This window comes from Columba livia, chromosome 1 (assembly GCF_036013475.1).
Source record: "Columba livia isolate bColLiv1 breed racing homer chromosome 1, bColLiv1.pat.W.v2, whole genome shotgun sequence".
Classification (NCBI taxonomy): Eukaryota; Metazoa; Chordata; class Aves; order Columbiformes; family Columbidae; genus Columba; species Columba livia.
Window position 1 is genome coordinate 197,208,910 of NC_088602.1, and position 16,696 is coordinate 197,225,605.

The window sequence follows — 16,696 nt, forward strand, 5'->3', positions numbered from 1 at the left end:
CTCCCACTCTCCGTCTAATAGAAATCACCTCTTTTTTTTTTTTCCCTTTTTTTTCCTTAATGTCTCATGATATGTTAGTTTTGGCAAAGAGCTAAAATATATAGTCCTAGACTTTTTGCAGGAATATGATTTTTTTCTCTTTACTATATGGTCATTTATCATTGTCTGTTTTTTGATGGCAGACAGTTACGCCTTTGTAGATTTGCTTGATTTTTTTTTTAAAGTGGGACACATTATTTGATTGTCTCTGTCCTACTCACAGTGGGTACTACAATAAAAAGGTTCTTTGATGGCTCCTCTCTGCACAAGCTATGCTGCAAGCCTCAATAATTATTTAAAAATGTAACCCTTATTACTCATAGTTGCTAATAATTGATTTTGCATATTTTATCAGCATTGAGCACACATGACAACGTTCCACTAGGTGGCATCTGGACCCACTCTTAGGGAAGTCTGCTGCCTCCCTGGGGCCCAGTTTAAAGATGTGAGGAGAAAGCTTCCTGCCCTGGTACAGACTCAGATTGTGATCCAATAGTCTTTTTCCAGGTAGGCAGTGATAAAGTTGCAACAAGAAGTCCAAGGGCTGGCCAAGGGATCAGGAGCACAAGTAGTGTTCTCCTCTACCCTTTCAGTCCCAGGGAACAATGAGGGAACAAACCGGAAGGGCCAGCAGATCAACACTTGGCTCTGAGCCTGGTGTCACCATCAAAATTTTGTGTTATGTTTTGGTTTGTTTTATTTTTTTATCATAGGTTGGTTTACATGACACTGGGCCTGCTGGTGACAGATGGTGTACACCTGTCTCAAAGTGGGAAAAGGATCTTTGCACAGGAGTTAGCAGGACTCACTGAAAGAGCTTTAAAATAGATGTGAAAGGGGAAAGCTGTAAAACCAGGCTCAGTAGAGATAAGCCTGGGGGTGGCACAACAATGTTTGAGGGACAGTGTGTTCATGATGTCCTTAGGTCTGCTGACTCAGTGGAGGTAAGGGATAAAGATCCATGCGGCAGCAAAGACACAAAGGTTATTGATGTGTTAGAAACCACAGAAGTGCCTCAGAATGGTCACGTAGGAATAGAGACTTCTGCCCCAAAGAGTTGGTGGGATCAATAGCCCAGATAAAGTGCATCTACACCAATGCACATAGCATGGGCAACAAGCAGGAGGAGCTGGAAGTCATTACGGAGCAGGAAAACTTACATAGTTGCCATCATAGAAATACCGCTTGGTGAATTAATGCAACTGTGGTATGAACTAGTAACTCAGCTGGAAGCAATGATTTTCTGTTCCAGTGCTAACGTGGTGACATGCAGGCAAATTAACTTTCGCTTCTCATTTTCTACCCATTGGAGCAGTGGCTGCAGAGTCACTCAAGTCTCAGTCTTCTGCTTTACTGCACCTCATGGCCCGAGCTGACTGAAGACGCACCCTGCCTGCTCTGCCGAGCAGCCGCTCTCCCTCCTGCCGAGCCCTCACGGCCCTTTCGGAGAATCACAGACCGTTAGGGATTTGAAGGGACCTTGAAAGATTATCTAGTCCAATCCCCTGCCGGAGCAGGAACACCCAGATGAGGCTACACAGGAAGGCATCCAGGTGGGTTTTGAATGTCTCCAGAGCAGGAGACTTCATAACCTCCCTGGGCAGACTGTTCCAGTGTTCTGTCACCCTCACCGTGCAGATGTTCCTTCTCATAGTTAAGTGGAACCTCCTGTGTTCCAGTTTGTACCCATTGCCCCTTGTCCTATCATTGGTTGTCACCAAGAAGAGCCTGGCTCCATCCTCCTGACACTCACCCTTTACATATTTATACACATTAATGAAGTCACCCCTCAGCCTCCAAGCTAAAGAGACCCAGCTCCCTCAGCCTTTCCTCATAAGGGAGATGTTCCACTCCATCATCTTTGTTGCCCTGCACTCGACTCTCTCCAGCAGTTCCCTGTCGTTCTGGAACTGAGGGCCCAGAACTGGACACAATATTCCAGATGTGGTCTCACCAGAGCAGAGTAGAGGGGAAGGAGAACCTCTCTGACCTACTAACCACCCCCCTTCTAATACACCCCAGGATGCCATTGGCCTTCCTGGCCACCAGGGCACAGTGCTGGCTCATGGTCATCCTGTTGTGCACCAGGACCCCCAGGTCCCTTTCCCCTACACGGTTCCTCAACTTACACTGCAACCTGGGGTTGTTCCTGCCCAGCTGCAAGACTCTACACTTGTCCTTGTTATATTTAATTAACTTTTCCCCGCCCAACTCTCCAGCCTGTCCACGTCTCGCTGGATGGCAGCACAGCCCTCTGGCGTGTCAGCCACACCTCCCAAGTTTACTCCTTGCGTTGACTTCCCTGAGGGCTTTTCTCCTCCTCTGTGTGCGAACGGCCTCTCGGCGGGGCGGGGGCGGTTAACGGCCGGGGCGGGGCGGTTGGGGCGGTTAACGGCCGGCGCGCGGGGGCGGGGCGGCGCGCGGTGTCCCAGCAACGCGGGATGGCGGCGGGCGAGCGGGAGGGACGCGACTACCTGCAGCGGCACCGCATCCCCGAGCTGCTCCACCGCCTCGGCGAGCTGCTGCTCTACCACCGCCCCGGTGCGGCACCGCGCCCCGGGGCAGGGCAGGCCCGGGCCTGCCGGGAACAGCGGGTCGGGATGGAGCGGGCAGAGGGGCTGCGCGGCCCGCGGTGCCCGGCTGAGGGGCCTGTGTCTGCGGGCGGTTTTACTTCGTTGCAGAAAGGCCACGCGAGTTCCTGATCCAGGTGCTGGAAAGGGTGAAGGCCGGAAAACGAGCCGAGGGGGAGTACCCGTACCTCATGGACGAGGACAACCTGGCCGCCATGTTCAGCTTGCTGGATGTCGTCGGCCAAGGGCACATAACAGCAGCACAGTACAGAGAAGGTGCGTCTCACCTGAGCAGCAGGGCAGACTGAAGGGCCTGTGCTCACACTTAATTATTAAAATAATGGAAAAGCTATGCCTACATGTACTTTAAAAGTATCTACACTTCTGCCAATACACAACCTAGAACTTAGAAAGTTAAAAAAACTACATGTGTTTAAGTTACATATGTTTAAGTTACGTATGTTTAGCTTTTATCATATCTAGGCCACTATAACATGTTAAAATAATCTTTCAAGGACTTGCATAGGAAATTCTCTTTCCTTTAGCTCTTAAAACTTTGGGACTAAGTACTGAAGATCTACAGTTTGGAGATGATGTGAATATTACACTGGATGTATTCAAGGAGGAAGTGTAAGTTTAAATGAAAGGGGGCTTTTAGGGGGTGGAGAAAGGTATGAACAGGAGATATTTTACTGAGATTTATTTTTTATTTACAAAACCATAGAATTAACGGACTTGCTGGTGTAAGCTTAACCCCTTTATTTTGCACTACAAGCTTTAAAAAGGTGGGTTACTGCCTGACCTTGCTTGGCTTGCTGCAGCCTGAACCAAACCCAGCATTTTCCTCCACCATCTGGGTTGCGGGATCCCCTCAGGGTATCCCTCTGGGATTGCTGTCCCTCGGGTCAGCCAGGCCGGCATCCGGCAGCCCAGGGGTTTGAACACCACCTAGGAATGTGAAATGGTGAAGCAGTGCTGTGATCTTTGCCAGAGGTTGCAACACAGCTGTAGATAAAACAAGCTCAGTTACAATAATTTCTCACGGTCAAGGTACAGTTCTAGGGGCAATTTTTTGGTAACTGTTGTAATCACTGAAAGGTAATGGAACTAATTATCCTCATTGTTACCTAACTAGAATTCTTTATTTTCTGTCTTAGGAAGAAAAAGATGCTGGCAAGCTGGGCTGTATATTAGTTTGAGCAGTGGTCTGCTATATATGTTAAAGACAGGCTTCTCAATTCTTCTTCTGCTTTGTTAGCTGTGGATAGCTGATTTTAAGCAGTACTGTCTTTTCTTTGTTTTCCATCCCCCCCATTTGAAAAGGAAAAATGACAAGAACTTGTTCATGTTTACCAGGCACTGGACAGGTATCTTTTGAGAATTGCTTTTCTTAATGCAATTAGATGGTTAAAAAAAAGTAGAGATCTCTTTTTCACAACTCAAAAAAGTAGTTTAGAGTTTCTTCAGGTTGTAGCTTACAGTAAGAAGGTATTGCTTATTGGCTCATTACCATTGAATAAATATATCTTTAAGAGCTGAGCTGGTTTGGGTGGTTTTTAGCCTTGTGTTTTGTGGGTTTTGTTTGTTTGTTTTTAAAGGAAAGACCAACTTCAGCAAGTTATGACAAATGTCCACAATTAATGGTAGCACTTCCAAATAAAATGCTATTTCCAAACTTACAACACAGCATAAATGCAATTTTTAAGTAGAAACGAAAAAAAAAAAAAAAAAGGGAGAGACACTGTTACAGCAAAGAAAAAATAAACTGAACTAGTACAAATAAAAGTGACATTCCTTCATTCCTTCCTTCCTTCTTTGTTCTTTATATACACATTTTAGTATAGAACATCCATTACCTGGGGTTTAGAGATGTAAAACATCTGTTTAGTTCACAGGAGAGATTTGTCCATGTCTTACACAAGTATATTTACACTGTGAATACTCAGTATTCCTTAGAATGACATTGACAAAGCAGATGTTATTCATTAGAGATGAAGACAGTTCTAGTTTCTAAATGCAATGGCAAGCGGGCTGTTGAACACAATATCTGTGCAGTTCGAAACTAAGTCAGTAGCATATTGACATTTTTATTCAAAATGTATATAAGGCATAAGATTAGATGAAGCCAGGCATTCAGCATACACTATTGAAAAAAATAACTCAAGTATGTAACTATATTTGCTTTGCATTTGTTCAAAATAATAAGTAATCTAGACAAAGTTATTAACCATTTCTGAAAAAGTCTTTATTTTCCTGTATTTGGCCAACTAGCTCTCAAATTGAGAAGAATCTCAACATCCTTTTGAGATAATTTATAAACTCCAAGTTCATTCAGTGCTGCTGTGGCAGGTGGCTGGTTTGGGTTTAATGTTTCATTTTCTGAAGCTGACTGTAGTACATCCTTCAGAAGCAAGGCTGAGCCAATATTCAGGTTCAGGATGATACAGGCTTCTTTTATGCTAGAGGGAAAAGTTATATAGATTAACATGAGAAGCACCCACGTGATATGCTTAATTTTGTGCACACAGTAATTAAAAAAGAAAAACAACCTCCACAGACTTCTGAAAAGGATCAGAAGTATTGAGCTGGAACAACTGCTCAGATCGAGGCAAACAGCGTACTTGTTCTTACTGTCTAAGTCTTTTCTGTTACATGGGTGTATTTCATAAGCATCAGTATTTTGCCTCCCAGTGCTTGGCCTGCCTTTTACTTCTAGAGTTTCTCTGCCAGTACTAACATACAGAACAGAACCACTTTATTGGTCTAGCTTTCTCTAACTACATTTTCCCCTTAAGATTATTAGAAACTTCTTATTCAGGATACTGTACTCTTAAAGTGCTAGAATCTGTGCTAGAATCTGAACATTTTCCCTAATTAACATCATTAGGGATCGAGCAGATACCCTGTCTTTGTCACATTGTTTATAGTCTAATTACGATACCTAGCCGTATACCTAGCCATTGAAGTTCTTTGTGCGTCTTTGTCTTCTTATGCTTGGGATAATATGATGTGCTCAAAAATTTTAAACCTGAGGATGCTACGTGAATATTCAATTAAAAAATGCCAATAATAATATTTTCTTCTAGTGTTCAAGACTGAATATTGATTTAAAAATATTGTAAATCGGTAAGATTTCTGCCCAAACTAACCTAGGAGTTCAGCGCTGGACTCTTTAGAAGACTGTGGGCTATTTAAAAAAGACTAACCACAAAGTAGCTTCCTCTCACCAATGAATGCCGCTAGACTCCTATGCAAGGCCATTCTGAGTTGGAACACAGTTTAAAGTAGCATTTCTTCTAACAACAAAGAAAGGTATTGTGTTCTAACTATGTCTTTGAGTAGTTTCTTTGGCTTCAGTTTTGGAAGTCTCTGCTACTTATATTCCTTTCATAAATTAATCTGGACATCCTGACTGCTCAAAATACTCTGGAACACATGCCACAGTCCGTTGCTGTCCGAGTATATGCTGCAGAATCAAAACTTCACTAGTTGTAAACACTGGAATCATAAATGATCCACATATTTTAAGTGAGGATCAAAACTGAAAAAATCATGGTGATACATAAACCACATATATTCATCTGGACATTCACTTCTGAAATACCGACAGATAAGAAATTTGCCTACTTACTGCTTGAAGTAGTTTTCTGGCCTCTTGCAGTAGTGTGAAAATAAAGGGAACAGATTTCTACTCATGTCAAACTGGAGCTGTGCTGCTCCTCCTTCATTGAAATGATTTGCCATAATTACCTAGAAACATAAAGAGGTGCATCTACTGTTTAAGCCACTCACACCTATGCTGTGTTGCATAGGCCACATGTTGCTGATACCTACTTCCTGATATATGTATATATCCACTTTCTCTGCGAGTATTTGCCAGAAAATTTTGAACAGTGAGAGACAGAGCTGCTGTTCTAGTTGTAGCAAGCGGTCTCGTAGTGTCAACAACATTGGGCAAGCTGTGCTTGACAGAGACATTACTGCTTGCTCTGCTTGAGATGGTAAAGATAACCACCTGAAAGAAATTATTGCACTGAAATCATTATTATGAAATTATTCATATTACAACAACTGAAGTTAAAATTATCCTTTAAAAAAAAATCTTAACTATTTACAATGGTTTGGAGTGAGTTCTGCTTTCCCATTTAAAATCTAAAGGTAATCACAGTCTAATGCTATGTTTAAATTCTATTTAATACTAAACTCATGCATTAGTTATAAATCTCTGACCATGCTATTCAAAGAAACACCATCTATCTAGAAAATAATTAAACTGCATTCTTTTTATCAAGTACTTCAGCAATTTCACTCAGGAGCAAACATTCAAGAAGCCCTACAAGTCTGTGAAGACAGAATGGACATTACAGGCCATATCGTATTAACTCTTTCATACTACTATAACGAAAATAATTCTTTTCCAAACTAGACTGATCCAAGAATTCTTCCTAGGGTTTTTACATCCACTAATTGTGGAACTACTTTAGAAGGTATAGCATTAAAATAGTCTTGAAGAAAGTGTTAAGAGCATTTTCCAAACTTTCTAGCCTGCCCCATTCCTATTCAGGAAAATAATTTTGGCTCTTAGCTATTCCTGCCTTTATTTACCTCAATATTTTTAACAGGAAATAATACTGTAACATGGGAAGAGACTAAAGAGACAGAATCACCTCTCTTTTTTGTACAGCTTTGCAGCATCTTTGACCTCTCTGAAGACATGATCTACCTGACGAGTCAGCATGTCATGTTTCAGGCGTTCCAGGAGGTTAATCATGTCATCAAAGACAGAGCTCTCCATCGAAGCCAGCTGCCCCAGCTGTAGCTGACTGACAGCATCACTTTCTGCATGAACCTCCAGTTCTGCCTGCTGTAGCTGCAGGAAAAACTAGAGAAACAAAACCAGATACAAATAACACAAAAATAATCTTACCATTTGAACTTTTCATTGTTACTTTAGAGGCACAGTTCTAGAAAAAGCTCCTGACACATTTATAAACTTAAAAACTTAACATTTTATAAACACTTTATCTTTCCCTGTGGTCCTGACTTTGTGAAAAAGAAAACAAGGTGTTTTAAGCCTAGTGATGGAACTAACACAGGTTTCAGATGAACAGCAGATAGGTAATGGGAATAGATCTAGAGAAATACTATAAAGATATTTTAAGGTTGACAGTAGAATACTCCAAAAAACTCCAATTTTGACCTTTTTAATGTTTGCAAAATAAAACTAGAATCTTTACTTGTAATTAATTTTAGAAATAATTGTTCATTAAATCACAAATTTACTGGGCTGACAACAGCAAGAAAAGGGATCAAGTCTGACGTGACATAGTGGTAACAACTTGTTGGTTTTGCTTTTAAGCAGAGCAAGATGTTCAGACGGATGCAGCTGTATACCACGAAGGCTGCTGTCCTATCAAGTCAAGACTACCCTCTGCTAGAGCCACAGTTTCTTGTGAAGACAAAAATAATTTGGAGACTGCCCATCTTGCACACAAATCAGTGCTGTTAATACTGGCTCAGAGATCTCCAAAATCAACTCACTACCTTTTTACAATACAAAGCATGTAAAGGAGACTGCTTTTTTGTCTGTTCACATTATTCCATTCCCCAAGCTCTCCTTGCATTTCCCTAGAAAGTTTATCATCAATATGACAGATCTCAAACAAGAATCTCTCCTTATACATATTTTATTAAATATGAATTTACTTGTCATTCTATTTTTTCAGTAATAATTCTGTTGAATACACTTAGATAAACAGTGCTGAAAATAAAGTCCTTTTTTTTTTAAAGTAAAATATTTACTTACTACATTGTCAGCCCAGTCTGCCAACACTGTTGCTATATAGTTAACAGCATTAAGTATTGCACAGTATCGGAAGCCTAAGGGAGCTCTAGTCTCTTCCTTCATTACTTGAGTTAATCGTATCCTGAAATCATCAACTAACTCCTTCTGTAGGCCCAGGAACTGTAGTTTTCTGGAAGCTGTTGGAAGATTCTTATACCTTTCTGGAAAGACATTAACAAAATGTTTGTAGGTTTTCCAACACTGAAAAAAATCTTTTCAAAAAGAAACATTACAGTCATCTTACTACACAACCTTATGCCTCTGAGAACATCATATATAGTATTTAAAACAGCTGACATTTTAACAATTTTAGGGAAACTAGTCAATGCAAAAGCTAAACATGTAAAGAAACTACATTCTTCCCCCTCCTGATTCCACTAGCACTTTGTATTTTAATGCTTGAAGCAAGATGGGATTATGCCACACCACCCAGTGTGGCCACTAAAGCTTACTCACAGAGTAAGATAAAACCATTGAATATGCAATTAAGTGTCTCCTGCAAAATTACTTGTTCTTATATTCTCCTCCAAGAAAGCAGAGGTTACCTAATAGCTTCTACATTGTCGTGGAATCAAAAGGAATAATGGGATTTTTTTTAATTACTGCATTGTAACAAATTATATTATCTCAAGTATGAACAAGTTTTAATATGCTAAATATATATTTTTGATTATTATTTTGTAAACATGTCACTCGCTCAAGATTATTCATACTTGAGTTGGTGTCCAAAATACAAAACTAACAGGAAACATCCAAACTTTGCAACGTTACTTGGCAACTACAGCTGACAATGGACACTTAGTAAAGAAACCTTGTTAGCTGAAGTTTTCTTAACATTTCTTACAAACAAGAGCAATACCTACAGATTAATAATTACCTGTTATAACTAACAACAGAGTCATAAAAGTTTCAGCACAGTCTGGAACTTTCATGTCATCTACATCAGTGATATCTTTGTATTGTGATATCCACGCAGCCTCAGATGAAAGCATGGAGTCCATTTTCTGAAGAGCAACTGAGATGCACAAAAGTTGTGAATTGTAGAAGTATTTTTTTATTAAAAACTTAAACAAAGCACCTTCTAAAATATATAAACATAAAAGCCTGATCTCTACTAATTTTACATCTTCAGGTTATAAAAACTACTGATTACTGCATTCATACAAAACCAGCTTCAATGTATTTGCATTTGCAAGGCTGCTCACAACTATGTCAGAATTGACTGGGGGTTTAGTTTTGTTTTAACAGTTGGCTTGCTCCTTTCCAATGTATTTCTTCTTAATTTCTCAAAAGTTAATACCTCTCCCCTATTTCAATTTAGATATCAATTTTAGATATCAATTTCAATAGATATCAATTTTCTATCCTTGTCTGCACACACGTGAATGCAACACTTGCCTAAAAACAAGCCTACTGGATTCCATGTAGCTTAGGGGCAAGAATCCTACAAACCACAGAAGCACTCTGAGTCTAACCAATTATTAGTCAAAACAATCACAGAATATGAAAATATGTATGTTGTATGTAGTAGCCCTGTCCAAGTGACTTATCCTATTTGAGAAGGCTACGCATGGAAGTATACATATACTTTCTGATCATGCAGTGTAAAGGCCAATAAAATCCATTTGAAGTCTTACATTTTCTTTCCACCGTTAGCCACCTTTGGAAGCAGGACTCTTCTGATAGAATATGCATGCAACTGGGAAAGCTGCTGAGATATCCGTGAACGCCGTACAACTCTCTCTCAAATAGAAGCACCTCATCCACAAGGTGACAAAAGAGGGTGTCATCATACAACAAGCATGGAATATCAGCAGCCAGCTTCTCTAAAATCAGCATTACTAGGCCACGAGAGAATTCAAGCTTTTGAAAGAAACAAAAGTGAATAAAATGTCACAGATAGAAAGCATTAACACGTGCAAACATGTACATAACAAACTGCTACCAGGCTGAGTTAAAAGTCTCATCACACACTTGGTGAAATCAGTGGGCTTGCACAAATATCTGTTAGAAGCTGACTTACATATTTGTATGTGTAAAACCAAGAAAGTGCTTACCCCAGCATTCACTGAAGATCCTGCTTTGTCCAGTATTGGCTGGATTTTGTCATCAAGAAACTTTGCATGATTTCCAATCCACATAAGTACTTGTGTTAAATACCACTCAGGCTTATTTAAAAAAAAAGAAAAGAACATTAATTCAGGTGCTACTAATATTTTAAGACAAACTTCCAAACATATCAGTCTCTTTTCCTGCCTTTTGACCTCAGATCACACAAGTCTTTCACAGTGTTTTACTTAGCTTTGATTTTCATAAAAGCAGCATCAGATAAATACTTCTGGATTTGAACAGTCTTAAATGCACCAAGAATTCTGTTTCTTCTCAAGCAAAAGCTCCATTTTTAAATCTCCCTCTTCTCTACTGCATTCTCACTCATGAGGTCCTCTTTTCTGTTTCATATACTTCCTCCTGTTCTTCTGAGTGGTCTTTATTTCTTGGTACAGCAAGAAGGATGCACTCCTGAGAAAACTCTCCGCCGTGGCTCAGTTCTTACTGTCATTGTATCCAACCTCCAGCCCATCTTCCTCCAGAAGAGAGGAATCTTTCACCCCCTTGTTTCACACCATAATGCCCTTAAGCTTCCTCAGTTTCCACACCTAAACATATGCCCTGTAGTTTTTGATGAATGCTTTTTTTTCAATGTTAGTGTAAGCAGAAGCAGTTCCTGTCCTACTCACTCCCAGTAGCCAAAGAACCTTCTACTGAGCTGCACTCACATTCTCCACATTTTGTCTGTTTCTCATTTCTGTATTAATTTTCAACTGTCGACTGAATTTCATCACAGTTTTTCTTTGTTTGACATTCCTTTCTCAACAAGCCAAGATCACTGTGAGCTCCAAGCCTGTTCTCTGAAGTATTTGTAATCCCTTCCAGGTTGATGTCTCTCAAACATTTTAAACAGGTATTTTCTTTATTCCATTATCCAAATTATTATTAAACAGCAAAACAAAAACCCCAACCCAAATTCAAGCAAATCCCTGTTGGAATATCTTTCTGATCTGGCACTAGATTACCTGTAAACTTTTCTTCACAAGTTTTTTTAGAAAAAATAGATGCTCATATATTGTCGATCACAAATTCCAACTCTTGAACATAATCTTCCCATTTGCTTATGCAATAATTTCGTTCATGTCTAAAAAACCTCTTCCCCACTAACATTCATTACATTATTTTAAAAAGCGCTGTAGTAGCAACTATCAAGATTGCAAATATATTTACATTTACCCAAGATTGTCAACACAAGTACATAGACTTGTGCAACTAAATTGTTACAAAACAGCTCTCCAACTCTGCTGCAGATGCACTACAGTAGCATTAATGCATTGAAACCTGTTCCAATGATAATTCTCAGACAAAACCCTTCAGTCTTTGAAGATAACTCCTACAAAAGTAAGTCAGTCTCCAACTGGTAAACGGCAAATCTCTTGTTGTATTTTAACCCAGAAAACTAACAGTGCCTTTAGACTAATCACATTTTATATTTTTACAGCAGAATCCAACAGTTTCAGTTACATTAAGGTAGCAAAACACCATGCCAAAAATCAAAGCCACAGCTCTGTACAGCCTTTGAGCTCAAGCAATAAGGAACTGGGCACAACCATTTGCGAGGACACAGAGGAAACCCAGCAAAGCTTCTGAAATTATGAGTCAGTCTAAGATTGCAGTCACACTTCCTAAAGCACCAGGGCAAGAGAGAAATGTTGCCTGGCTCAGAGAAAATGCTTGTGCCTCTGAAAGGTCTCCAAGTGCTATCTTGATGTCTGTCCACACTTAGGTAGACACAAGAACTGCACAGTTTTGAAGAATCTTAATTCCAGAAAAGAAAGCGTTAAAGCTATACAATTTAAATACAGCAATCTATCTGTTGCTTAAAAAACAAAACAAAAAAACAAAGTGCTTTTTCTCATACCTTGTTTAAAACATTGGTTTGTTTATTGCCAGTGAAATGATACTTGAATCTCTTCTGAAGAGGATTCAGCATGATCTGTATTGGAAGGATAATGGGTGGCGATGAGGGTAATGAGTACTTTTCTGGCAATTGTTTAGGTTTGGTCAAAAGTTCATCTCTAAGTTTGACAGTCAAGGATGAATTTAAGTGTTGAATTCTCCCAACATCATCATTTCAATAGAACGGGTTTATAAGAATGAACATTTCTTAGTTCTACCTCACTGGCTGAAGGCACTATTATGCAATCAATACAATTCCTCAAATATGAAGGATACTCCAAATGTTTCAGTTTATAGAATATTTAGTACAACTCAGGCTGCTAAGAATTATCTATTCAATAACAACACAAGTCACTTAAGTCAGTTTGATTTAGGAAACTCCGCTCCATAAAAAAAAATAACACAAAAGCCCACCATTATCAGTACCAAACACAGGGGCTGTCCAAGAGACATGCTTATTTATATTTATTAAAGGAAGATAAAAGACTCATGAGAATAATACATACAAGACATTATTTCCCATTTTTCACATAACTGATTCAAGTGACCCAGCCTGACAAACCAAAATTGTTACCAACTCAGGGTTGTGCAGAATGGCCTTGTATCTTCCTGCTCGCTTTAGCTGTGCTTTATTTGATCCACAAAAAACCAAAGGAACAGGATAAGCAGCAGTGCCTTCTGATTAACCTCAAAGGCAGACTACAATGGCTGCACAATTAAAATCCTTCTGCAGTCACCCCGTTTTGCAAAGTCTCCTTCTGAGACATGCATCTTTAGCTTTCCCTCTTTTCCTCCTGGAATGGGACATATTAAAGTGACTAAGGCTGATTTCAAATAAGGCTATGAAAGGAAAAGCATTAGCCGTGTAAAATAAAATACACATCACCATTTTTTATTAACATGGGTAATATTATCAAAGCGTCTAAGGCCTGATCCTCATGAAACCTGAACTGTCAGCTACCATGAGATAAGCAGATCTGATGACTTGGTGTTACAGTGATGCTACTGCCAGAAAAGGCAACTTTGGCATCTGGCATTTTCTGAACAACAACAACAAAACATTCTAATGTTAACATAAAGTACCATAAATTAAAATTATCTTCTGTCTTTAGGAAGAACACAATTTTAAATAATTCTCCTTGAGAATGTGCATCTCTGACATTCATTATTCCTACTAAAGTATACCACAGCTCTTTAAAAGGATACGAGGTTTGCAATTTCAGAAGCTGACAAAACAACATCTCCAAATTATTGTATACATCAGGAGCATTTGCTGGTGCAGAAAGGCCAAACGCCTGAGACTGAGGCGGCCCCACAAACGGCCAGCGGAGCTGGGTTAGTACCTCTTCAAAGTCACTGCAACACAAAACAAGCACTTTAACACGAACTTACAGAACAAAACAAAGACAAGGCAGTGACAGTACATCCCTTACCTCGACAATTTGTCCTTAAGAATTTTATGCCAGAATTTAACAGTGGATCTCACAAAAGCAAGAAGATGAGAACAAGATGACTCCTTAAGCTTAATATCTAGTTCTGCCATGCATTCCAGAGTACTGGCTGCCTCTGGAACATTGTTGGTCATCAGATATTGCTGAATGCTATCACTACAAAACACAAGAGTTAAGGCCAAAAATTCATTAAAGATAAATAATTTGTATATTGAAAAACAAAGATAAAACTTTCTCAAATCTAAAATATTTTAATGACAAGACAAACTACGTTACCAGTCACAGAACACAAATGCAGTACCCAAACTTTACCTTAACTCTTCTATTCGTGAAATCCATTTAAGATAGCACAGGTGTCGTTCAATCTCTTCTATTTGACTAATCAGTACATCAAGATCCTCCATCCATGGCTGAGCTTTCAGTAAGTGGCTATCGATTGAATCGGACAGAAGAGCTTCTTCCTCGAGAAGCTGATTCAGAGACTTTTTAGAATCTTCTGCATTCTTTAAGGCATTTTGAATTCTCTTAGGGACTTCTGATGAAACTGTAAGCACCTGCATTGATAGAGAAGTATTAAGTCTGACACAAAACCACTGTGCTATGTAGAGGGGTACTATTTCAGATATTAATATATTGCTTTAAGTATACTTAATTAGTCATATAACACATTCAAAGGGAAAATAAAAAAAAAGAAATATGCTTACCTGTTCTTCTAACTGCTTTTTATTTTCAGATAGCTTATCAATAAGGTCATCAAGCTTCCTCAGAGAATCATAGTCAGTTCCAACCTCTCTTTCCACAAATTCAGAAACATAGTATGGGATATCACAATGATCTAGATCTCTTGTGACTTCTTTCTTTCCAACAGCATCGGTTGCCATGTTTTCTTTCCCTGCAATACTGATTATACAATTTCTGATTAGTCACCACTAAGCACAAACAACCCTTGATCTACTGAGAACACAAAACTCCATGACAAGCTAGGCAGTTCAACTGCAATGAAACTTAAATAAGATATCCAGTAAATATACTGCTCTAAGTGAGACAATTTGCTGGCATAAGTCTTAACTGAAAAAAAACTAAAACCTTGATTACACATCCAACTGTCAATGCATCATACACTAATTACTGAGGACAAATATACCTGTTAATTTCTTCCTTCCCCAAAACTGTGAACTTTATTTTTAAAAGTTCAATATGTGTGTAGTTTCTACATATGCAATATAGAAAACTTAATGAAAAATACTGGAAAAAAATATATTTGTAAAATAGAAAGGAAGATAACAGTGATCTGCTTTATCATTTCATATCCTTTCAGGATGTTCCAGAGATATCAACTGATGACTGACGTATTCCTAGTAAAGTATCCACTCCCGTCTTGCAATTATTTGCAAAGTTAAAGCATCACTGGAATATTTATAAGAAAACCCACATGGTATAACAGACAATGCACCAGACTTGAAATTGAGAGGATGATCATGTACAGTGAAACTACAAAAGGCAACAACGATGAATGTTTGGCAACTTCAATTCTCAACTTTTTAATATCACTTGCAAAGCAATATTTAAAATTTTAATTTACATACTTGCCCTTTATCTGCTACAAGCTTTAATTAGGTGAAAAACCCCACTAAACTGACAACAGGAGTGAGAAAATGGTGCAACCGATGAGCCAAAGCTGGAGAAGCAACAGGGAGCACCAGGAAGGACAAACTGGGAGACCGAGTGTGTTGCTAAGGGAGAAGTGCATAAAGAAAAGAGAGGAGTGAAAAGCACCGTGCTGTTTGCAGCAATGAAAACAAGTTACACCGCAGAAGACTGCTAACCAAGCGGTGCTCTTCACCAAAGGATAAGGATACAGGAGAGAGGACCAAGGCTCTGAGGAGCATCCTCCAGTGGCGCCCCAACCCGCAGCTCAGCACCCACCTTCGCCAGAGGGCCGGGACGGCTCGAGGAGCGCTGGAGCTTCAGCGGACCCCGGGCAGGCTCCGGGCGAGGCCCCCGCAGCCCAGGCCAGGCGGCCGAGCAGCCCCTCTCCCCGCCAGCCGCAAACGCCCCGCTGAGCGCCTCTCCCCCCGTCGCGCCGCTGGCTGGACGGCGCCAGGAGGGCCCTGCGAGCGGGCGCAGGCAGCGCAGCTCGTTGTGACACGGGCCCGCCGAGGCAGCCCAGGGCTCCCCCGGCCGTCGGAGGGAACGCGGCGGGGTCAGGCCCCCCAGCGCCCTCCCCGGGAACGACGGGCCAGCCCCGCCCCTGCCGCGTCAGCAGCGCACAGGTCACGGGCGCGCAGTGCTGCCCGCGGGCGGGGCCGGAGAAGCGCATGCGCAGTGCCCACCCTCGCCTGGCCGGACTGGCGTGAGGAGCCTGCGGTGCGCATGCGCAAAGACGGCAGCCGGCTGCCAGCTGCGGCGACGGCCCGGCGCCCCTCACCGCCACCGGCAGCGGGTCAGGGTGGTGGTCCCGCTCTTCGGAAGGCTGGGCTCGTCGAGCAGCTGATTTTGTCCCTGCGTGGAAAGCGCAGCCCCGCTGGTTCAGGAGCCTTCGCCGCTTCGTGCCCCTCGAGACGCGTCCTCTCCTGAGGTACCGACCGGGCGCCAAGGGCCTGCGCAGCGGTGACCGCCTGCTGCGTGCGTGGATCTTAGCAACACAGGCTGTTCGGTTTAGAAAGAGGCTGAAAATGCAGTGTCTTTCTAGACCAGCTTAATAATATTTTTTCTGCCAGAGGCTTGCCTCATCCCCTGGCAGCAACGCGGAGGCCCAGATGTGTGAAGGCAGTAATTACTGA

At 40.9% G+C, this 16,696-nt stretch overlaps 2 protein-coding genes across 2 annotated transcripts; one reads left to right on the top strand and one right to left on the bottom strand.

The window, feature by feature from the left end:
• Positions 1 to 2,377: 2,377 nt before the first annotated feature.
• EFCAB10 (EF-hand calcium binding domain 10) lies at positions 2,378 to 4,394 on the top strand. Its single transcript, XM_065049068.1, has 4 exons — positions 2,378 to 2,580; positions 2,721 to 2,885; positions 3,155 to 3,239; positions 3,767 to 4,394. The coding sequence occupies exons 1-4, from the start codon at positions 2,481 to 2,483 to the stop codon at positions 3,801 to 3,803; spliced, it is 387 nt and encodes a 128-aa protein (XP_064905140.1). The 5' UTR covers positions 2,378 to 2,480; the 3' UTR covers positions 3,804 to 4,394.
• A 282-nt stretch (positions 4,395 to 4,676) lies between these two features.
• RINT1 (RAD50 interactor 1) lies at positions 4,677 to 16,175 on the bottom strand. The gene is made up of 14 exons (XM_005498090.3): positions 15,840 to 16,175; positions 14,618 to 14,813; positions 14,226 to 14,467; positions 13,896 to 14,069; positions 13,669 to 13,818; positions 12,425 to 12,581; positions 10,512 to 10,622; positions 10,092 to 10,317; positions 9,332 to 9,469; positions 8,416 to 8,615; positions 7,277 to 7,491; positions 6,444 to 6,624; positions 6,241 to 6,359; positions 4,677 to 5,068 (listed from the first exon to the last, which is right to left on the bottom strand). The coding sequence occupies exons 2-14, from the start codon at positions 14,792 to 14,794 to the stop codon at positions 4,855 to 4,857; spliced, it is 2,304 nt and encodes a 767-aa protein (XP_005498147.2). The 5' UTR covers positions 14,795 to 14,813; positions 15,840 to 16,175; the 3' UTR covers positions 4,677 to 4,854.
• Between the last annotated feature and the right edge of the window lie 521 nt (positions 16,176 to 16,696).

Coding starts and splice junctions, on each gene's coding strand:
- RINT1 (XM_005498090.3), bottom strand. CDS start 14,794: ATGGCAACCGATGCTGTTGGAAAGAAAGAAGTCACAAGAGATCTAGAT. Junction 7,492..8,415: donor CAGACTGGGCTGACAATGTA/GTAAGTAAATAT, acceptor TTGTTTCTCTAG/TTTTTCCTGCAGCTACAGCA. Junction 6,360..6,443: donor ATATATACATATATCAGGAA/GTAGGTATCAGC, acceptor TTATGTTTCTAG/GTAATTATGGCAAATCATTT.
- EFCAB10 (XM_065049068.1), top strand. CDS start 2,481: ATGGCGGCGGGCGAGCGGGAGGGACGCGACTACCTGCAGCGGCACCGC. Junction 2,581..2,720: donor GCTGCTCTACCACCGCCCCG/GTGCGGCACCGC, acceptor ACTTCGTTGCAG/AAAGGCCACGCGAGTTCCTG. Junction 2,886..3,154: donor AGCAGCACAGTACAGAGAAG/GTGCGTCTCACC, acceptor TCTTTCCTTTAG/CTCTTAAAACTTTGGGACTA.